Below are 22,789 nucleotides of genomic sequence, written 5' to 3'. Positions count from 1 at the left end.
TTCTGTTTATTCATGTTTTTAAATCTAAATGTGTTTACTATAGACAGTATATAGTTTCCTTTTAAAATCCATTCTGTTAATCTTTATTTTTTTGTTGGAGTACTTAATACATTTACATTTAATGTAATTACTGACAGTGTGGATTAATGCCAGCCATTTTGCTATTTGTTTTCTATGTGACATGTCTTTTTTTGTTCTTCTATACTTTCATTACTGCCTACTTTTGCATTAAGTAGATATTTTCTATGTACTGCTTTGATTTCCTTATTGTTTCTTTACAGTATTTTAAAAGTTATTTTCTTACTCTTTGTTCTGGGGATTACAATTAGTCTTTTAATTTAAAGCAATTTAGTACAGAGTAATGGAGAAGGCAATGGCAACCCACTCCAGTACTCTTGCCTGGAAAATCCCACGGACAGAGGAGCCTGGTAGTCTGCAGCCCATGGGGTCTCGAAGGGTCAGACACGACTGAGCGACTTCCCTTTCACTTTTCACTTTCATGCACTGGAGAAGGAAATGGCAACCCACTCCAGTGTTCTTGCCTGGAGAATCCCAGGGACGGCGGAGCCTGGTGGGCTGCCGTCTATGGGGTCGCACAGAGTCGGACACGACTGAAGTGACTTAGCAGCAGCAGCAGCTGCAGTACAGAGTAATGCTACATTAACTTCATTAGCATACAGAAACTTCGCTCCAGTGTAGCTCTGTTCCCTCTCTCTCTCCCTTGTGCCATTATTGTCATACTTACTGTATCTTTATGCATAATAAGTCCATCACACAGTTTTGTAATTAATACAGTTTTCCTTTGATCAGATAGAAGAAGAGTGCTACAAAAAAATACATATATACTCTTTTACATTTAATTATAGTTACTTTTATTGATATTCTTTATTTCTTTTTGTAGATCCAAGTGATTCTCCAATGTCCTTTTTTTTCACCTTTGAATTTCTTGTACTACTGATCTGCAAGGACAGAGAGTTGAATCCTCTCAATTTTTGTTTATCTTGGAATGTCTTAATTTCTTCTCCATTTTGAAGATGGTTTTAATAGGTGTAGAATTCTTGGTTGACAGCCTCTTTTCTTTGAGTGTTTGGAAAATGTCATCCCACTGCTTTCTGGTTTCCATGGTTTTTGATAAGATATTAACTGTTATTGAGAATTCTTTGTATGTGATGAATCATTCTGCTTCTTTTAAGATTCTGTCTTTAGATAGTTTAACTATGATATATCTGGGTATGAATCTCTTTGAGTTTATCATACTTGGAATTCATTGAGATTCTTGGATCAACAATGTTTTTCAGCAGACTTGGGAAGCTTTTGACCATTACTCCTTCAAATATTCTGTCTACCCCTTTCTTTCCTTCTAAGACTCCCACTATGTGTATCTTGGTACACTTGATAATATCCCACTAGTCTCAGAAGCTCTGTTCATTTTTCATCATCTTTTTTTCTTTTACTCCTCATATTGCATAATCACAGTTGACTTATCTTTAAGTTTACTGATTCTTTCTTCTGCCAGCTCAGATATGCTATTGAATCTCTATAGTAAATTGTTCATGCTACTTATTGTTCTTTTAAACTTCAAATTTTCTATTTAAATCTCTTTATTTACATTCTCTATTTGGTAAGATGTCCTTCTTATACCTCCCTTTAATGCTTTAGACATAACTTCTTTGAACATATTTATAATAGCCAATTTGAAATCTTTGTCTAGGAAATCTAACATCTGAGTCAAGAGTAGTTTCTATTGACAGCTTTTTTCCCAGTTGTGTATAGACCACATTTTCTTCTTTCTTTATGTATCTTATAATCTTTTGTTGAAAAGTGGACACTGTAAATAATATAATGTGTCAACTCTGCAAATCAGATTCCCTTCCCTCCCCTGCTTTTATTGTTATTGTTGTAGCTCTTTAGTGACTTTCCTGGACTGAATTTATAAAATCTGTAGTATACAGCCATGGAAGTCTTTCCTTGATTAGTTTAGTGGTCAGCTAGCGATTTGTCAGAGATACCATTAAATGCCTTTAACCAATAAGTCTTCAACTTTTTGCTAAGTGTATGTGTGTGTGTGTGTTGGGGCGCACCTTCAGTGCATAGGTAGTTTATGACTGTGACTTAATCTTCACTTCCTAGTTGCTCAGGGACCTAAAGTTGGCCAGAGGTCAGAGACTGGGGACTTCCCAAGTCTTTACTGCTCATGGACGCGGGTCTACACATGTACATGGCCTTGTAGGTATCCAGAAAAATGTCAGAGTTCTTCAGAGCCCCCAGTATATTTTTCCTTCCCCATAACTTCTTTTTGGCTAGAACTTATTTGCCCCAGTTAGTATCAGTTTTAGGCCCCTGTAATATTAAAGAATTACTACCTACTTCTTTTGACAGATGCCCTGGAGATAGGGTTTTTCCTCAGAGTGAGGTCAAATAATGACCATGCTTTGTAAATGGGGCTTTTTTGGGGAGTTGTCCAATTGTGACAGTGTCCCAGGATAGGACTTTCTAAGATGCTGTTTCATCCCAGGGTATGTGGGTAGGTCCTTGGCTCTTCTCTGGTTCAGGTCTTGTCCATCTTACCTCACCTTACCTAGATGCTAAGTGATGACTTGGGGGTGAGTTAAGGTGCCTGAGGGCTTGGGCTCAAGTGGGTAGTGTGAAATGTTATAAGCTCTTACATCTGGGAGTTGGACAGACCTGGTGCTGAATTCTGGCTCTTCCTTCTACTGTCCTTGCAGCCTTGGGGACAAGTTACTTCTCTGAGCCAAAGAAGGATGCCTTTGTCTGTAAATTGGGATACCAGCAACCTCACCAGTTTGTGTCAAGGGAAAATTTAAATTAGTCTCTGTATATGAGGCTGCTTGCATACAGAAAAATGTTCAATCATGGAAATGATTAATATTTGTCTTAAGGCTTAGGGTAAGACTAAAAAATGATGAGGCTAGTGTTGTTTTTGTTGAATTGAAAGCAATGATAGTCCATGTAGCACCCACTGTGTGCCAAACCCTATCCCAAGTGCTTTGTACATAAAAATTCATTTAGTCCTCACCATGATCCTCAAGTGGATTCTTTTACAAGTCTCAGTTCAGTTCAGTTCAGTTCCTCAGTTGTATCTGACTCTTTGCGACCACATGGACTACAACTCACCAGGCCTCCCTGTCCATCATCAACTCCCAGAGCTTGCTCAAACTCATGTCCATCGAATTGGTGATGCCATCCAACCATCTCATCCTCTGTCGTCCCCTTCTTCATCTGTCTTCACTCTTTCCCAGCATCAGGGTCTTTTCCAATGACTCAGTTCTTCACACCAGGTGGCCAAAGTATTAGAGATTCAGCTTCAGCCTCAGTCCCTCCAATGAATATTTAGGACTGATTTCCTTTAGGATTGACTAGTTTGATCTCCTTGCAGTCCAAGGGACTCTCAAGAGTCTTCTCTAACACCACAGTTCAAAAGCATCAGTTCTTTGGCACTCAGCTTTCTTTATGGTCCAACTCTCACATCCATACCTGACTACTGGAAAAACCACAGATTTGACTAGATGGACCTAAGTAATGTAAAAAGTAATGTCTCTGCTTTTTAATATGCTGCTCAGGTTGGTCATAGCTTTTCTTCCAAGGAGCAAGTGTCTTTTAATTTCATGGCTGCAGTCACCATCTGCAGTGATTTTGGAGCCCAAGGAAATAAAGTATGTCACTGTTTCCCCATCTATTTGCCATGAAGTGATGGGACTGGATGCCATGATCTTAGTTTTCTGAATGTTGAGTTTTAAGCCAACTTTTTCACTCTCCTCTTTCACTTTCATCGAGAGGCTCTTCAGTTCCTCTTTCCTTTCTGCCATAAGGGTGGTGTCATCTGCATATTTGAGGTTATTGATATTTCTCCCAGCAATCTCGATTCTAGCTTGTGCTTCATCCAGCCCGGCATTTCGCATGATGCCCTCTGCATATAAGTTAAATAAGCAGGGTGACAACATACAGCCTTGACGTACTCCTTTCTCAATTTGGAACCGGTTCATTGGAACAAGTTCATTTGGAACAAGTCTCATTTAGAGATGAGGAAACAGGCATAGAGGCCCTTGCCCCAGGCCTCTCAGAGCTGAGAATCCAACTCAGGCTGTCTGGCACCAGAGTCTGCCATTCTCACATGCACAGTTTCGTTTTAATACCACACAGCTCCAAGCCAGGTATTCACTTTGATGACTGCAGTGGAGAACACTCAAGTGAGAGTAAAATGAAAAGTGGCATTTGCCCTTTACTGATGAAACTGGGAATGAAAGGATTGGATACTCCCGAGTCGCATTCACTTTGGAAAAAGTCAAAGGGTAGTCTCAACCCAGCAGCTTCTCCTTTGTAGCTTCAGTCAGGCCACAACACCCAGCTAGCTTCCTCTCTGAGATCAGGCACACACAGGACCTTCCCCTCGTTGGAGTTCCTCTTGGGCTGGAGACTGCAGTGCTTCCCTGGAGCTGGCCGCTGTCCCAAGCACAGCCATTGCCTGAACCTGCTCAGACTCTCACAGGGACTGAGGGCTTGTTGGGGGTGGAGGGAGTGCTGCAGGCTTCAGCCCTGCGCCCCCTCTCCTGTTAGCTCTCCATGCCTTGGAGCTGGCAGCAGCGGGAGGGATGGTTAATAACTTGGTGCTCACTTTGATACACCAGGGCCATGAAGATGCGGTTGCCCCCAGGATTCAGTTCAGTCTCCTATAACCAGCCCAGTCACAATCGCTGAGATGCGGTGGCCCCGCTTATCGTGTGACTGTCTCTGCAAGTGCAGAGCACCAGGCGTAGCTCAGGAGCTGGCGCAGGGGCCCCCTGCACCTGTCCCCCACCTTCCTTCCTAGCCTCTCACCAGGACGGCCCTCACCTCCCAGCTCCCAGACACCTTCCTGCCCAGGAGGGCTGCAGGCATGGCAGATATGCAGAGAGGGAGCTCAGCAGAAGAGCTCAGAGGTTTGTGAACTGCTGAAACATTCCCAAACCAGTTAGTGAATTGCCACTGCCCGCAGCCTCCCCACTGTCTAGGACTGGCCACCTAGGATCAGACGTGGCTTATGGCCCACTTTTGTTCTGTTTGACCCTGGTCCCTCCAGAGCCTTTTTTGAGGATTCCGAAAATTTTTGCATTCCAAAGTTTGCATCAGCAACTTCTGGAGGTAGAGAAACTTGAACACGGACAGATCTTTGAACTTAAGTTGTTTCCACTTCCTCAGTTTACTGTTGAAGACAGTCAGACTGAAAAAGACCAGGTCACTCTGCAAGGTGGTGCAGATGAGGGGACAGCCTTGGAGTCAGGCTGCTTTGGGCCCAAGTCCTGACTCGCCCACTTTGACCTGCAATGCCTCTGACCGTACGCCTGAACTCTAGACCTCAGTGTCACCTGGCTAGGAGATCATTGCCTCACCAGGCTGTCCCCATGCAGTGAGAGCATGGAGGGAAAGTGCTTGTATAGGATGAGCGTCCACCAGTCTTCCCTAGGACAGAAGGCCTGGAGTCCTCTGGGAGACACCTACACCTCTGACTCAGTGGTCACGTCCAGGGCCACGTGCCTACAAACAGGCCCCTACCTACCTCGTCCCAATTCAGTGTGGGGAACAAGAAAACTCTTTTCCAGTATAGGCCTCCTGGGGAAAGGTAAGGAGAGCTTCTACTCTGAGTTTCATCTTGCTAATGATGGAATCATGGAGATTACGGGCTCAGATGGAACAGGAGTGGGTGGATCCTCAGAGATCCACCTAGTCTGACCTCATTTTCTGGGGGAATGTTTTTAAAAGCCCCCTAAAGAAAAAATGACTTGCCTAAGGTCCCCCACCATATCTGTGACCAAGTTGGGACCTCACCCTTGGGTCTAGGGACCCCCTGCTCTTGGTTCTGAATAAGGTTGCCTAACTTCATTCTGGGAGAAGGCAATGGCAATCCACTCCAGTACTCTTGCCTGGAAACTCCCATGGACAGAGGAGTCTGGTAGGCTGCAGTCCATGGGGCCGCACAGAGTCGGACATGACTGAACGATTTCACTTTCACTTTTCACTTTCATGCATTCATCGGAGAAGGAAATGGCAACCCACTCCAGTGTTCTTGCCTGGAGAATCCCAGGGATGGGGGAGCCCGGTGGGCTGCCGTCTATGAGGTCGCACAGAGTCAGACACGACTGAAGCGACTTAGCAGCAGCAGCAGCAGCAGCAACTTCACTCTAACTTAGTCATTTAATTTTGAATTGAGGACAGGTTTGTGCTGGGCCACTTACAGGGCTGGTATCACACCTTATTACTCCAAATAGAGTATTAGAAGGAGGGAGCCAGGCATACAGGGGTCATACAAGGCAAGGGTGAGGGTGGGGCAGGGAGCTGATGGGGAGCCACTCTCAGGCCACTCTTGACAGCTGGATGGGCAGTCAGCCCCTTGGCCATAGAGCCCCCTCACCGCCCCCACTTAGAATGTGCTGGGGAGAGTTGGGGGAGGGGAGGAAGGTCCAAGTAGCTCTGTTAAAAATCCTTCCTTCGTTGTCTCAACATTTCCAAGTACCAGATGGGCTTAGACATAAGCCTCTTTTTCACTCAGGCTGTGGCCTCTCTACTGTCCTGCTTTGCTCATTTGCATTGATACCACAGCCCTTTGTGTCTTTGTGGATTCACGGGGTCGAGAGGGGTTCCCTTAATGCCTTCCAGGTTTCCCCACCGTACTTCAGAAACATTTTATGAATGGAATGCACACATGTATTAGATAAATGGTCTTTCATCTGGGAAGGAAGAGAGGCCAACATTTGTTGAGCTCCAACTGTGCCAAGCACAGCGCACGCTTGGCTTCTGGTTTGCTTCAGCCTTCCCTGCAAGGGACGTCCAACGCTATGGATTTTAGAGGTGAAGAAATCAAGACCCTGCAAGGTAAATAATGTGCCCCAGGCCACCCAGTTGTTGGTCAAGTTAAGTCTAAACTCTGCTCTGAATGACTCCAAATTCAGGCTATTTATCTGTTCCCTAAGCTGTCTTTCAAGTCTCAAGAATGGAGTCTTCTGGAACGATTCCAATTAATAGTCTGGCTGCTAGGACTGTGGGCCTTTGAGGTTTCTCTGGCCCCCTAATAAAGTGATTTCTGATGAAAACCCATGGATATCCTCCCTTCCTGTGACCCCCTCCTCCATGACCTACAGGACATTGGCAGAGCTAGGAAATACAGGAGATGCAGACGCCAAAAGGATGTTAGGGGCCCCCTTTTCTTTATTCAGAGTCTGGGGGGGTCACTCCTTCCCAATAAACTCCCAGGAAGCAATCTACTAACCAGGACTGGGCGACAAGGGTGGGGGAGTGCACTGCCTGTTGAGTCTGGGGGAAATGAGGCCACGGAGCCCCGGAAAAGGCCCGGGTCACCCAACATCCTGCCCTGTCTCCCCTGTGAGGCCCCATTGTCCTGGCTCGAGCTCGCAGGCTGGCCTTCCCTTACCGCTGCAGCATTCATCAGCTGGCTCTGAGGCCGATTCTGAGTTGGTGCTATTTGTAGAATCTTCTTAAAATACCACAACAGTGCCATTCACGGAACGTCTGCACGGCGATCGATGGCGGAGGCTGGAACAAAGCTCTGCTGTGCTCAGCATCCCGTTCAGTCCTCAGCCAGAGGGCAGCCCTCCGCTGCTGCGCTGGTGGGCGGGGAAGCCGAGGCTCTCCCTGTCCTGGGTGCTCCTGAGGCATGGACTCTGGCCCCTCACTCTGGCCTGGAGTGCATCCTGGACCAGGCTGGCCAGCAGAGGGAGTGCAGGATGGCATTAGGCTCTCTGTAAATGAGATCCTGCACTTTATGGTGGCTCTTCATGGGGAGGTCAGGTCTAGTCCGTCCCATCATCAGGCCACACCCAGGCTTGCTCAAGGACAGTAGTGTGGATGGACAGAAACAAAGATCAGTAAAGGGTCATCAGGGAGGGACCCATAAAGATGTAGCCTTTGCGTCCAGAGTCAAAGGCTCTGGCATCTCAGTTCCCTATGTTTTTTCTCAGTTTCATCATGAGATGTGTCACAGCAATGTCCTCATCAACTGTGTTTCTCTTCCCCCACCTCAGCAGTACCCACAGCATCTTCTCAGGAACATTTGCTCTCTGCATGTCTCAGTATCTTAACAAGTGTCACCGTTAATGATCTGCTTTCTGGTACCTGGGAAGTGCTCAGTAGAGCTGAGTGTTTTCTCTGTGGTTGAACCTCTTGGAGCCTTTACCATGCCAAAGAACCATGGACTGGGTCCCCTGCACTTACCCTCCAGGCCCTTCCTCACAGCTGCTGGCTGAGCAGTGATGTTCTAGCTGGACCTTCCTGTGGCCCCTCCAGAATGTGGATGTGGCAGGAGCCCCAGGCGGAGTACCCATCTGTTCAAAAGCTTTGACGACTTTCTGGTTTTTGTCTTTCCCTCTCATTGGTACCTAGCCATGTGTTGCATAGAAAATCAGACATTCTTCCAAAGGAGGCATCTTAGCTGGCCTAGCCTCTGCCTGAGGCTAAGAGCCTGCAGTGGACCTAGTTTGAGGGGTGCTGTGGGACCTGGTGGGTAGCAGGCCCTGAGAGGCGGGAGGAGCTGAGGTTTTGATCCCTAGCCCCACCAGCTCTGCTGAAGGGAAAAGCACTGGACAGCAAACTGGTGAGGCATAAAATCTCAGCTTTGGCCCTCTGGCTGGAAATTTGGGAAGGTAAGACTGTTGCATAACTCCTGCAGGTGGGATTCACGAAAGCTGCAGTGTGAACGGGGGCCTCCAGAGGGCGCCATTCATTTAGACTACAATGAGAATGGCTGCCTGGCGGGAGGAAGGGGTGGGCAAGCACTCAGACTCCAGCGTGAGTGTTGGCCTCCAGGGGTGTCCCATTCATTCAAACTATAAGGTGGATGGCTGCTTCCAGAGGGTTCCAGGCACTTAGAGTACCATGTGAGTGGCTGCCTGCTGGAGTCGTGTTGGGGAGTGGTGCTGGGTAACAGCTATGCTATGCTTACCACTCAGTCATGTCTGACTCTGCGACTCCATGGACTGTAGCCCAGCAGGCTCCTCTGTCCATGGGGATTCTCCAGGCAAGAATACTGGAGTGGGTTGCTATGCCCTCCTCAGGGGATCGTCCCAACCCAAGGATCAAACCCAGTAACAGTGAACTTATTAAACTTCCATCCTGGCATTAGCAGGACTTCTTACTTTTCTGATTGTTTATAACTGGCCTCCAGGAAGGAGGAAACTTTAAAAAAAAGTTGTTTTTTAAGGAATCTGAAGAATTTGGTTGAAGAGTTTGGGGAGAATGTTAGCTAAAGCCCTGAGGTCTCACACACCCGCTGAAGGTGGGCCTACATTCTGGTGAGTCCATGCCGAAAGGAAAAGAGCTTCAGAGATCCTTGGTGTCCGTATCAAAGCAAAGGATTTCTCATGTGCCCAACACAGAGTTTGTGGCTCAACAAATGTCCACATGACCGACGAGCAGAGCAGAAAGGAACTGGGAAAGTTGGACTGATTATGAAGTGCTGGGTGGTAGTCCCATAGGCCCCCGGGCACTGCATTGCTGTCGGGCAGGTCTCTTTCTTCAGGCCCACTCTCCTCACTCAGCCCTTCTCCTCGGCTCCCACTGTGGCGGCTGCCTCCACCCCGGCCTTGGGGAGGGAGCTGGACCCACCTTTGGTGGAGGCAGAAAAGGTAGGAACGCCTCCTCCCCACTCCTGCAGGTGCTCCAAGGTAACCCAGGCTCCAGCCAGGTTTCTCCCCCACCTGGAAGAGTTCCTGTGATGGGGAGGTTTTGTGATGCAGAACAGGAGAAGGGGCTTAGGAGCCTCTCCATGATAAAGAGCAGAGAGACGGTGCCTTCTCCCAGACTCTGAAGGAAGGAGCAGATGTCCTTGTTGCTCTTTTGGCTTCTTGGGCTGCTTCCCAGCCTGTGGCTGACCCACTTGCCCTTGACTCCCTGAGGTCCAGGGCTTCATCTCTGTGTCTCCAGTTCCCAAGCATGGTGTCTGGTAGGTTGTTCAGGATAGGATTCGAGACTGTCCATCAGGGCAGCGGTTCTCAAGCACGTGTCCAGAGGGGCACCTGGGGGCAAACAAGAACTTCCCCCTGGTGGTGGGAGGAGTGGAGATGTAGGCACAGGCTGTCCGCCAATGGGCATAGGCTGGTGTCAATGATAAGAATGTAATGCGGGTCATTGGACAGCATCAGGCCCCAGGCTGCTCCCCATGGTGCCAGGCTGGGGCGCCTGGGCACTGGGGGCACACAGCCAGAAAAAGGGGTTCAGGGCAGGTGTACTGGGCCTGTGCTTTTCAAGCAGCTGGGCTTGAACCAGAGGTGGGGATCATTTGGGAGAGGGGTGAGAGAGGATGCCACTAGCATTTTTTAAAATTGATGCTTGCAATTACAAAGTAACTTACCAAAAAATTTTTGAATTAATTTATTTTTGTCCTGTGCTGGATTTTCCTTGCTGCACCTGCTCTCTCTAGTTGTGATGAGTGGGGGCTACTCTCTAGTTGCAGTGTGCCGGCTTCTCATTGCAGTAGTTTCTCTTGTTGCAGAGCACGGGCTCAAGGACTTGAGGGCTCAGTACTTGCAGTTCTCAGATTCTAGTGCACAGGCTCAGTAGTTAAGATGCATGGGCTTAGTTGTTTTGTGACATGTGGGATATTCCCAGATCAGGATTGGAATTGCATTGCCAGGCGGATTCTTTACCACTGAGCCATGAGGCAAGTCCCCCAAAGTGATTTTAAGAGTCTAACTGTGCAGTTTCTGGAGACAGAAAGCAGGGTGTAGTGGGGCTTAGGACACTGCCTGCCACCCCCCATCCCCCACCCCACAAGGAGTTCAGTACCTGCCTGAAAGTGAAAGTCACTCAGTCGTGTCCAACTCTTTTGCGATCCCATGGACTGTAGCCTGCCAGGCGCCTCTGTCCATGGAATTCTCCAGGCCAGAATACTGGATTGGGTAGCTGTTCCCTTCTCCAGGGGATCTTCCCAACCCAGGAATCAAACCCAGGTCTCCCTCATTTCAGGCAGATTCTTTACCAGCTAAGCCACCAGGGAAGCCCAAGAATACTAGAGTGGGTAGCCTATCCCTTCTCCAGCGGATCTTCCTGATCCAGGAATCAAACCAGGGTCCCTGGCATTGCAGGCAGATTCTTTACCAGCTAAGCTACCAGGGAAGATAGTACCTGCCTAGGCTCTACTTATGCCCCGAGGGTGGGAGGGCTTGGAGCCCCAGAAGCCTAGCCTTGTCCTCACACTTCCTCCAGATCACCACCGAGACCAAGACAGATCCTGAACCCAGATGTTGTCACCCCCTTCACTCACACCAGCGCTTCTCCCCAGACATCTGCCATCCTCCCCACCTCTGGACCCACTCTCGCCCTCCTGGGTGCAATAAGGTACACAGAGGACCTCAGGACTTTTCCCCCCTTGGCACTTACTGCCTACCCTCCTTCCCTCCATGCCAGGACCAGCCCCTGTGTCACTTAGTTCTGGGCTTAAGGACCCCTAAGACTAGCCCTTCCTGACCCCCTGTTTAAGTATCAAGCCCACCCCATCTTTGTGGCAGTCACCCCATTTGCATCCCTCCCTCTTTGGTTCGCTCCCTCATCCTTTGTCCATCTCCACCAAGAGTAAGCTCCAGGGGGCAGGGCCTTGCCCTCCCCTTCCCCTAGGGCACTCCCTCCACCCCACTCCTGTGCCAGGCACACAGTAGGGCCTTGAGGAGTATCTGTGGCCTCATTGAAAGAAAGGGCCTCTGTACACATGCTGGCCAGGCCACACCCAGCCGGCTGCGATTTCCTGCATCAGTCAAGTCCTGTAGAGAAAGTGGGAAGGGGAGGGGCTGGGGGTGTGGGAGAGGGATGTTAAACTCTCTGGGCCCATCCATGACTCATGGGAACTGGAAGCCTTGGGTTCCTGCTCCGCTTGTGTCTCCTGGCTGGCAGTTCTGATCCACACTTCAGGAGGCTGCACTGACCATGCCAGCAGGATGGAGGCCCCAGGCCCCCAGACAGTGGCGCTCACCATCTCACATCGCGGTGGGCTGTCCCTCCTTCCCCGTTTCATTTCCTGCCCTGTTCCCCAAGCCCACTACTATTCTCTAACTTTGGTTTTGGGGAAGGCAGGCTAAGACACACAGTGTTGGGGGAAACATTCTCAGTGGTAATGTGAAGTCAGAGAAGACACCAGTTCCCTGTGGTTTAAAGACAGCTCCTGCTAGCCGAGAGTGCTGCAGCCATTTAACCAACGTCCACACGCCCACCTGGACAAAGCTCTCTATTAGGTGTCAGGAGAGGTGCATCTCAGACCCCAAGAAGCCTTGGAGGGGAGACCCAGGAGGTTGGGAACCTGGGACTGGGAGGAGACTGAGGAGAGTCTTGGATGCAAATCAAGTTTGCGCTATTACCAGATCCTGGGCCTTGGGAGGGGCTTCGCAGGTAGCTCAAACAGTAAAGAATCTGCCTGCAGTGCAGGTGACACCAGTTCCATCCCTGGGTAGGGAAGATCCCCTGGAGAAGGGAATGGTAACCCACTCCAGTATTCTTGTCTGGAGAATTCCATGGACAGAGGAGCCTGGTGGGCTATGGTCCATGGGGTTGCAAAGAGTCAGACACGACTGAGAGACTAACACACACAAACACAGGGCTTGGGAAGCCAAGCCACTGGCCTCAGCTTCTCCTGCACATAGTACAGATGGTAATGTGATCAGAACATTGACTTCCTAAAGTCACTTGGAGGGGTACCCATCTTTGCAAGTACCAGCAGTGTGGGGATGGTAGGACTAGTAAAGCTGCAGGAGGGCCCTTGTTTTCTCTCTGCAGCTGATGTTTGCAACGTTGTAGAAATTAATCTCTCTGCATGGGTACTAACCAAGGAAGCAGGGGCGGAGCATGCACTTCATAAATGTTAGTTCCCTTTTACTTCTTTAGAATAATGAATTAAGCCAATTTTCCCTCCAGGTCACTGAGCATAAATCTCATTTTTTCCCCCATTTGAAACTGCCAGATCCACTCCCCCTCTGCAACCCCCACCTTGGAACAGTTTAGAACCTCCTCCTCATCTGACAGTTGGGATATTCCATTTTTGTATGTTGCTATTTTTAGCTTATTTTTTTTCTACGCCAAAGTTATTTTTAAATGAGGGGGTAGGCTGCTGGGAGGACATTTTCCTTACAATCAATGGTGTTTTCCAGTCCTGTTCTGGGTTTCCTGGGAGGTCAGGAGACAAGAGGAGCCAAGTCAGGCCAGGCCCAGAGCCCGTAGAGCTGAGCTGTCGGTGGGAGGTGGCCCTGGGGATACAGTTCTCAAAGTGTGGTCTTGCCCCCCACACGCCCACGCTCAGTCCCACCCTTCACCTCCGCCTTCCCTTCTGGACTCCTTTATGCTCTGAAGGTGCAGTTTTGTTTTTGTGGCAATGGTTGAAGCCTGTCCCCCCCACCCCCCGCCCACCACGGCCAGGCTGCTTTATCCAAGAGGCAGGGCCTGTGTCACTGCTGTGTCCCCAGCACATGACACAATGCCTGGCACGTGGTGGGCCTGTAACACACATTTTGTGGAAGAGGGAATGGGATAAGGAAATTTGGAAGTGGGTGAGGGGCAAACAGGGAAGGTGAATTTGAGCTGGGTTTTGATGAATGAGTAGGAGTTTACCAGGTGGACAAAATGGAAAAAGCATCCCAAGAAGAGGGAATGGCATGTGCAAAGACAGGGGCATGAAGCACATGGTATATCCTGGGAACAAGAAATAGGATGGAGTGGCTGAAGGGTCCAGTGATAGGAGGAGTAGCTGGCTGGGCTGAAGACATCCCCTCAGCTTATCACAGAGGAGCCCCAGGGGGAAGCAGTGAGCAGGGACGTTTCCTGGAGGTAAAGGAGAGAGGCAGTAATGTGGAATTTTTACCAGGGAAGGGAGAGACCTGCTTCGTATTTCAGAGGGAACACTGGCCAGACCCAGGCATTCCCCAGCTGGCCCCATGTTCTTCCTTCACTTCTGCAATTGTCCCTGTGAGAAAAATCACAGCCCCAGTTTTCCCACAGGGTGCTACCCTGAGCAAGGTCAACACGGATTCCCTAAAAACCCAAACATCCCCAGAACCACAAAAGAAGATTTCCCAGGGAGATACTGGTTTTGAGAAATGAAACTCTGCTGAGGGGATGGGCGACAGAAGGGGAACTTGGAATGCAAACCAGTTGGAGGACATTTGGGACATTTTTCTAAATTAAAAGTACTCCAAGCACAGGGTAGGTCTGGCTTCCCCAGGGCAAACCAGGAGCTACCACCTCCCTTAACAATGAAAAGAAGCAGTGATTATTCGAGAAAGTAATCTGTGCCCGTGGGAACACACACACAATAACACACATACTCAATAACACACACACGCAATAGTACACACACAACACGCAATAACATGTGCAATAACACACACACACAATAACACACGTAGAAGAGCCTATAGCAAGAAGTAAGCCTCCTATGGACATGAGTTTGAGTAAGCTCTGGGAGTTGGTGATGGACAGGGAGGCCTGGTGTGCTGCAGTCCATGGGGTCGCAAAGAGTCCGACAAGACTGAGTGACTGAACTGAACTGAACTGAAGCCTCCTGTACCTGAGCGCCTTGCCTCTTCTCCTGAGCTGAGCCTGGTTCCCTGAGTCCTTGTCCTTCCAGAGATGGAGCACAACAACCACCCCCCACCCCATGTGCCCACATCACTTTCACACAATTGGCAGCATGTGCTTGATGCTGTATTTTGCTTTTTCCACATCATAATATATCACCTCATATCACATAGTTCCATCAGCTTCTTTTTTTGGATGTACATCGTTTATTTAACCAGCACATTATATATTTAACCTGATGGACAGTTGGGCTGTTATCCTGTTATTCTCACTGTCTCCTTAGGCACATGTGCAAATTTATCTGAAGGATAAATCCCCTAGGAATGGACTGCTGAGTCATTGAAAATTTTGATATTGTAGTGCCCCCCAGTCAATGGTTTTGCTTCCCGTGGTTTCATTCTCTGTGCTTTCAGTTACAGCCAACTGCAGTGTGAAAGTACATTACATGGAAAATCCCAGAAGTAAAACACATATGTTTTAGATTGCACACAGTATCAAGTTGAAATCTTGTGCTGCCCTGCTCTGTCCCCTGGAGATTAATCCTTTTGTCCAATGGCTCCATATATACATATACCCAGCTACTCAATGTACATATACTTAGCAGCCCACTCGGTCATCAGGGTGTCGAGGTATCACATTCACATAACTTTTATCACAGTATATTGTTATAATTGTCCTATTTTGTTGTTCATTGTTAATCTCTTGTGTACATGCCAGGTAGCTTCAGTCATATCCGACTCTGTAACGCTATGGACCATAGCCGATCAAGCTCCTCTGTCCATGGATTTCTCCAGGCATGAATACTGGAGTGGACTGCCATACCCACCTGTAGGGGATGTTCCTGACCCAGGGATCAAACTTGAATTTCTTACATCTCCTGCACTGGCAGCCAGGGTCTCTACCACTAGTGCCAGCTGGGAAGCCCTATTAATCTCTTACTGGGCCTAATTTATAAATTACACTTTATCACAGATGTGTATATATAGAAAAACATCATCTGTATAGGGTTCGATGCTATCCACAGTTTCAGGCATCCGCTTGGTACCTTGGAGCAAATCCCCAGCGAATATGGAAGTGAAGCGCTGTTACTGAGTTATGTAGCACAGAGAGGCTGTAGGAAATTCCATATTACCATTCATTACAACGAAGAAAGTTGTTGACTTTCTTATTGTCTGCCCCGGGTCAGTGCGTCCAGCTGTGAGCCCCACACCCCTTGGTGAGCTGCCCATCCGACTCTAAGTGACTCCAGAGTGCCAGGGTGCTCAGCACCCAACCTGTTTCCCATTGTGCGCAGTCTGCAGCCCATAACCCACACGTGATGTGAGGTTTCTTTCACTTGCCACTTTATATTAATTCTGTTTTCATCTGTTTTTCAAATATCATGGTTCAAATACCAAAAGGCCAAAGTTAGTCTCCCTGCACCTTTTTCCTCTAGCTGTCCACTTTCCCCTCCCCAAACAACTGCTGCTCCCAATGTCTTTGTCTCTTTCTAGTGATATTTTGTTCAAACCCCGTATGTTTCTGTTCTTCCTTCCTCCTTCCCTTCCTTTACAAAAATGATTGCGTGTTATTCTTCCTTTTGGTTTTTTCACTTAACAGTATCTAGCAGAGGACATTCCGGGTACAATGAAATAATAACCTGCAAATCATCACATTTGATAAATATCTATCCCTCTCCTCTCCTTTTGTCATTTGTCATTTCACTTTCTTTTCTTTGCCTTGAAAATATTTTAAACTTTCCTATAGTGAAATTTTTTTCTTGGGCTCTGGTTTTGGGGTAGTATTAGAAAGGCCTCTCCCACTTTGAGATTGTACAAAACTTCTCCCACAGTTGATCCTGGTACTTATGCAGTTTCATTTTTAATCTTTAAATCATTGATCAATCATGATTTTTTATTTTGTTGTAAGATGTGCTGTAAGTATCCAACTTGACATTTTTTCTCCAGGTGACTATCCAGTTGTCCCTATTTCATTTATTAAATAATTCGTCTTGTCCTTGCCCATTTGAAGTAACTCCTTAATTCTGTCCCAAACTCTCAAATACATTTGAGTCTATCTTTGTTCATGTTTTGCAGTACCATGCGGTTTTAATTATTATTGCAGTATACTTTACTCTGTTTTAATAATTGGTAGGGCTGGTTTGACTTCCTTATTCTTTTTTACAAAAATGCATTTGCTGTTTTTGCTTATGAACTTTTGAATCAATTTGTCTAATTTAAAAAGAAATGCTATTCATACTTTATTATGTTAAATTTATGGACTAAATTAGGGGGAACTGGTATCTCCAGTTCAGTAGAGTATCTCCAGTCCAGTAGACTTTTTCTACTCTATGGATGGTGTGCATTTCTCTTTCTTCTCATTTATAAGTAGATTGTGATTTCTGCATATTCTCTATATTTTGTATCTGGCTACCTTACTGAATTGCGCATTGCTTGTAGTGGTTTTTCATGTCACTGACCTAGGTGATATATAGGTCACATTTAAATAATAACAGCAATGATGATAACATAATACCCTCCCTTCCTGCTTTAATAGTTTCATGTTCTCTCTCTGATTGCACTGGCAGATACTTCCAGGAAAATGGTAATTAACAGTGGTGATGTGGGCAGGCTTGTTTTGTGGCTGACTTTGATGGGAATGCTGCTAGCATCTCTCCCAGGGTTGGCTTTGGGTACATCCATGTTGAGGAAGGATCCATCTGTTCTTACTTAATATAGAATTTCTGTCAAAATGGATGTTGAGTGTTCTCATGTGCCTCCTGAGTTTTCTCTTGTACGTGGGCTGTGGGTCTACCAGGTGCCCTGCTGGCCTCAGACCTGCCCCTCCCTGGCAGCTCCTGTGGAAGCTGGTGCAGCAGTGAAGGGCTGTCTGGGGGCTCTCGTTTCTGGACTGGGATGCTTTCCACTGCAAGGAGCAGAAAAACCCTCCTAATGAGCTTAAATCAAAGGAGATGTGTTATTCTCACAGATCAAGAAGCCCTGAGGTATGCAGCTCCTGGCTGAGCAATTCAGGGACTCAGCCAAGTCAGCAAGAATGTGGGCCCCTCCTTCCCCCACCCTCCTTGGCCTTTCGGTTGGCTTTGGGGGCTGGTCCCATGGTCACATGACCACCAAACGTCCCAGAGACAGACAAGGAGGTCACCCCCTGCAAAAAGAGAAGACTTTTGGTGAGGTCCTTCTTAGAAGTCAGGAAGCCTTTCTTGGAATCTGAGACTTCCCTTGTGTCCCAGAGGCTGCATCCTTCAGTCAGCCTGTGAAGTAGAACTGCTTTCTGTTTCTTTAAAAATCTTCATTAAAAAAAAAAATTAAAAATAAAATAAAAATCTTCCTTAAGCACTCATTTTTTAATGGCTACATATGATTCCTTCTGGTTTCTGTACCCACCTTTCCTAAGCCATCCCCCGACGTTGTTGCACTGGGTTCTGCTGTTGCCTCCTGTTGGGGCGTTTTGAGTTCCCAACACTCTGGGTGCTGCTGTGACCACTGCCTTTCTCCAGAGAGTTAGAATTTTTCTTTTGGTTCCAGTTCGTCAAGAGGTACAGTGGAAAGCTCAGAGTCGGGGCCCAGAACCCCACAAATGACAGGGCTCAGGCCGTGGGGAGTCTGCAGGGGGTCCACTACATGCTGACTGCTTGGGGGTGGGGGCTCTAATTCTCTGCCATGACTCGGGTTGGGGGGATGCATACTTGTTCAAGGTGTCAGCCATTTCCTTGCCTGCTCTGGCCGTAATGTAGAATATCTAGGGGCCTGGAGGAAGCCAGACACCCAGGACACTCTGTTCAGGGATTTCACTATCTGGGATTTAAAAAAAGCCTTCTCAAGCAATGCAGACCCAGGAAGAGAGAGGCCAGTGTAAAGTTTTCATGTGCCCCAGGGTAGTGACATGGGGTGCAGTCTGTGCTGGAACAGGGGTCCCTGTTTGTCCCCAGTCTACTTGAGCAAGCTTTCTCTCTTCTTCACAGGAACCTTCTCAGAAAACAGCACAGAGGCCCAGGTAGATATTACATGCATGGAGCTTTGTGCAGTCTGAGGACCTGCCCTGGGATTTGCATCCTTTTTCCGTCCCGTGCGATGTAACAACCCCAGACTCCAGAGAGCCCTGAAGGAATCATGGGGACCTGAAGTCTCTGTTCCTCCCCTCCTAGAGGGTCTGCCCTCCAGTCTCCCAGCCCCCAGCCAGCTCTCCTCCCCAGGGACAGTCAGTAACTTCTGGGGTGCCCACTGCAGTGCTCTGCTGGGGATAGAGCGGGATGGGGAGGGAGGGTGAGCATTTGTGAGACCTGGGTTCTGCTGTCACTGTGATAATAGAAACGCAGGGAGACTGAGTTCACTTGGCAGGAGCATCTGACAGGCAGATGCCAGACTACCCAGGCTTCATTCCTGTGTGACCAGCAGTCCTCTTCCATATCTGTTTTTGCTGGGTGGCTTCTTTCGCTACAAACTCAGAGGTGTCTTGTGGCACACATTTAGGCCCTGAGTCAAGCTTTCCCCTACTTTCTTCTAGCCCTGTGTCAGATGACTACCCAACATTCTTTCTACTCTCCCCTCCCCACCTGCCCTTTTTCCCTTTTTCTCTCTGCATCTATGACAATAAAATAAGCTGCCGAGCAATGCAGAGGTGAGTATCAGCCTCCTCACACCCCCAGCTAAGGGCTGGGGCAGTGGGGGGCACAGAAGACACCAGTCACATAGATGACATCCTGTCGCTTTTTGCCCTGTTCTGTTCTAGTAAGATACTAGGTCCTGACCACATGCAAGGGGGGTGATTGTCCAAGCGTGTGAATACCAGGAAGCAGGGTTCAATGGGGGCCACCTTGGAGGCTGCCCAGCACAGCAATTGGAACCAGGAGGACAGACTGCAGCCAGACTGCCAGGGTTCAGATCCTTAACCTCCAAGAGCGCCTTGTGAATGGCCAACACTTTAGAAGACCAACTAGCAAGTGATTTCCCCTTGCTGACCAGTTGGGAAGCACCACTCCAATTAGTTTTGTGACCTCAGCCAAATTGCTCAACCTCCCCCAGCCTCTGCTTTTGCATCTGGAAAATGGGTATCTTAATTGTACCGCCTTCTAAAATTGTCCTGAGGCTGTGAAGCTGAGCTGTGCAAAGCTTTTAAAACAGTGCCTGGTATGTGATAAACACCAATAAAACTTGGGTGTTCTATTAGGAGAGACTGCCTGTAACTTGCAAAGAGCCCTCCATGTGTCCCCACAGTGACCACTGCCAGTCACTGAACTCCTACTCCTTTCCAGGCCTGGGGATTCTGGGAGGTCAAGGGAGGCAAGATCATTCATGAAATTTATATGCCTTTAGCAGAGACACAATAAACAAGTATATAAATAAAGAAGCTAAGTTTCCTCTGTGCTACATTATACAGAGAAAAGAGTGGGAATGTCATTTGTCAGGAGGAGCAGTTGCTTGACAAAGATTCCCACCTGGGGGCGTTTCCTCTAACTGATGTTTAAGCTGATGTCTGAAGGTGAGAAGGGGGCCAGCCCTGCCAGAAACTAAGAACCTGAAACTGAGAGGTTCTCGTTGGGAGAGGATGAGCTTGAGAAAGGGGCCCAGGATGGCTGATGGTAGTAAAAGGGTGGGCAAGAGGGAGGAGGTGTGGCCAGGGCACCTGGAGGCCCAGGGCCACATCGGAGATGTATTTTATTCCAGGAACAGTAGGCCTTCCTAGGAGTTTTAAGCCAATGAGCTTTGCTTTTATTGGCGGCTGTTCTTTGTTGAAGGGATGGGTGAATGGATGGATGGATAGGTAGACATATAGGAAAGGAGAGGTAGATGGATAGGAGAGGATGAAAGTGAAAGTTGCTCAGTCATGTCCAACTCTTTGCTACCCCATGGGCTGTAGCCTGCCAAGCTTTTGTCCATGAAATTCTCCAGGCCAGAATACTGGAGTGGGTAGCCGTTCCCTTCTCCAGGGGATCTTCCCAACCCAGGGATCAAACCCAGGTCTCCTGCATTGCAGGCAATTCTTTACCATCTGAGCCACCAGGGAAGCCTTAGGAGAGGATAGGTAGACACATAAGAGAGATGGGCAGATAAACAGGTGGCATCAACTCAAATGCAGCCTCTCGCCCTGTGCTCTCACCAGAGTTTCATGCCTGCTGCCTGTCCCAGCTCTTTAGGATGGTATCTGCAGAGCTGCTGGTCCAGACTCTTGACACTGTGCCCTGGAGGACTGAGTGATACAGGAGAGGCAGCCGGGTCTGGCAAGGAGCTGTCTCAGGCTCTGTGCCCCCAGGATCAGGGATACAGCCTAAGGAGTGGCAACTAATTCATGGAAAAAATCCCAAACTGCTAAATCCAAATCCTGTTGTACATTTCCCAGCCGGGTGACCCCGGGCCACTGGGAGCCCCAGCTGCCCTGTCATCACACAGGGAAGACAAGAGGGTATGACAGCACTTAGGAAGCACGTGCAGGGTCCTGCCCAGCCCCTGGCCTCCTTGCCTCATTCAGTCCTCACCAGAATCTCCCAAGGTAGGTTTAGTCATTGGCCTCACTTTGCTGATGAAGAAATGGAAATGCAGAATGGTTATGTGAACCAGTAAGCACTTATGTTTTCTCAGCCTTCTCCCATGTATTCACTTAATCTCTACTAACCAGGAGAGGAGGTTGGAGGCTCCACTCGGAGAGGAAGACCAAAAGGCACAAAACTGGTGGTCCTGGGGGTCAGCCTGTGCTCTCAGTCCCAGAATACGGGAAGGAGCATGCAGGGTGGCAGGCACTTGGGACCTGCCTAGGGGTTTCCACTGTAGGACACCTGGACAGGCCCTGACTCAGCGCCAATACCAACTGGAGGGCCCACCCCTGCAGGAACCCAGTTCCTCCTCGCCCCTCCCCACCTGGGACAGTCCCGGCTTTGAGGCACTGAGAAGTACAGAAGTTCCCCAGGAGAGACTAAAAGCGCCTGGTCCCCAGTTCTCGGGCAGAGCTCACAGGCAGTTAGGAGGTTGCGACCTGGTGCGGCCAGCACCCCATACGCCTAGCATCTGTTCCTGGGCGAGCTTGGCTGCTGCCACCCTGCTACCACAGCCCCGCCAGTTCTTGCACCATGCCTTTCTGCCCCACCAGACATCTGAAGAGGAGCAGGCTGCTGCCTAGGGGTAAGTGTACAGCCGAGGCCAAGAGCCGGCTGCAGGACACCAGACTGGGGGGAGATTAACCCTTGAAGGACAAGTGGCATTTGGTGGCTCCAAGTGAGAGAAGCAGGGTACAGATGAGACAACAAGGATACGCGGGAGGCTGGAACTGCTGCTCGAGTTCAGCCCGGTGCAGCCTGGCAGGGATAGGCAGGGAAGGCCACCCCTGGGGACGTTGCAGAAAAGCCTAGCTGGCAATGAAGCATTGCCCAGAGCTAGCTGCATGCACACACTTATGTGCGCGTGCACACACACACACACACACATGAGTCTCAGGAAATTAGGATGGTAGGCTCTCCCACTCCCCTCTAGCCTCAGTCTAACCCACCTGAAAGCTGTCCAGCCTTCAGCCACCAGGCCTCATATGACAACTGAGCCATTGAAATGTAACTAGAGCAGGCGTGCTGTTAGTGCAAGCTACACACAAGGTTTTGAAGACTTAGTACAAAGAGTACGTAAACATACTGTCTCAGCAGTTTCTGATTATGTGTTCTGATACTATTTTGGATCTGTTGGGATAAACAAAAATATATTGTTCAAAATAAGCTCTTTTTTTTTAATGTAGCTACTAAAACATTTGAAATTATACTTGTAGCTCACGTTGTATTTTTCCATTGGATTATGCTGCTTTGGACAGCTGCATCCCCATGCTGGGCCTTCACCCCTGGGAATCCAGGTGTTGGAGACTTCCCTGGGGTTCCTTGCTCCCCTGGGCAACTTGTAGAATGACGACGGGCCTGTGACACACCATACATTGCAGCTGCTGTCACCTTTAAATAGTGACTTCTTTTGATTTTTAAACATTTTCCATAAATCCTGGACTAATTCAGATATCATTTGATTAATTACATAAGAATGACAGCTTTTTGACCTGAATGTCATAGAAGGAGTTCCATGAGCTACAGTGGTTTACAAAATGGTTTTACAGATATCATTTACTCTTTTTGCATTTTATTGTGAAAATTCTTGTATAGCAAAATTGAAAGACAGGAGTTCTTGTCCTGGAACCACTGCCAGGACTTGCTGCGTTTTGGAATCACCTCCTCACCCCAAACCCCTTGCGCTGGTGGAAAGAGAAA

The 22,789-nt window shown here is 48.3% G+C and overlaps 1 protein-coding gene across 4 annotated transcripts in view; it reads left to right on the top strand.

Moving 5' to 3' along the window:
* ARHGAP22 (Rho GTPase activating protein 22) overlaps positions 1-22,789 on the top strand; it is a 125,673-nt gene that overhangs the window by 58,217 nt on the left and 44,667 nt on the right. The window contains exon 1 of one of the 4 annotated variants that reach the window (XM_070471000.1): positions 21,475-21,674. The exons of the other annotated variants lie outside the window; for them this stretch is intronic. Coding sequence (XP_070327101.1) covers positions 21,623-21,674 — 52 coding nt within the window. The 5' untranslated portion in view covers positions 21,475-21,622. Of the gene's footprint in view, positions 1-21,474; positions 21,675-22,789 lie in introns of those variants that run through there. 4 annotated transcript variants of the gene reach the window in all.

Source organism: Odocoileus virginianus, chromosome 7 (assembly GCF_023699985.2).
Source record: "Odocoileus virginianus isolate 20LAN1187 ecotype Illinois chromosome 7, Ovbor_1.2, whole genome shotgun sequence".
Classification (NCBI taxonomy): Eukaryota; Metazoa; Chordata; class Mammalia; order Artiodactyla; family Cervidae; genus Odocoileus; species Odocoileus virginianus.
Note: the sequence above shows the minus strand (reverse complement) of the source record. Positions and strands in the feature narration are given on the sequence as shown.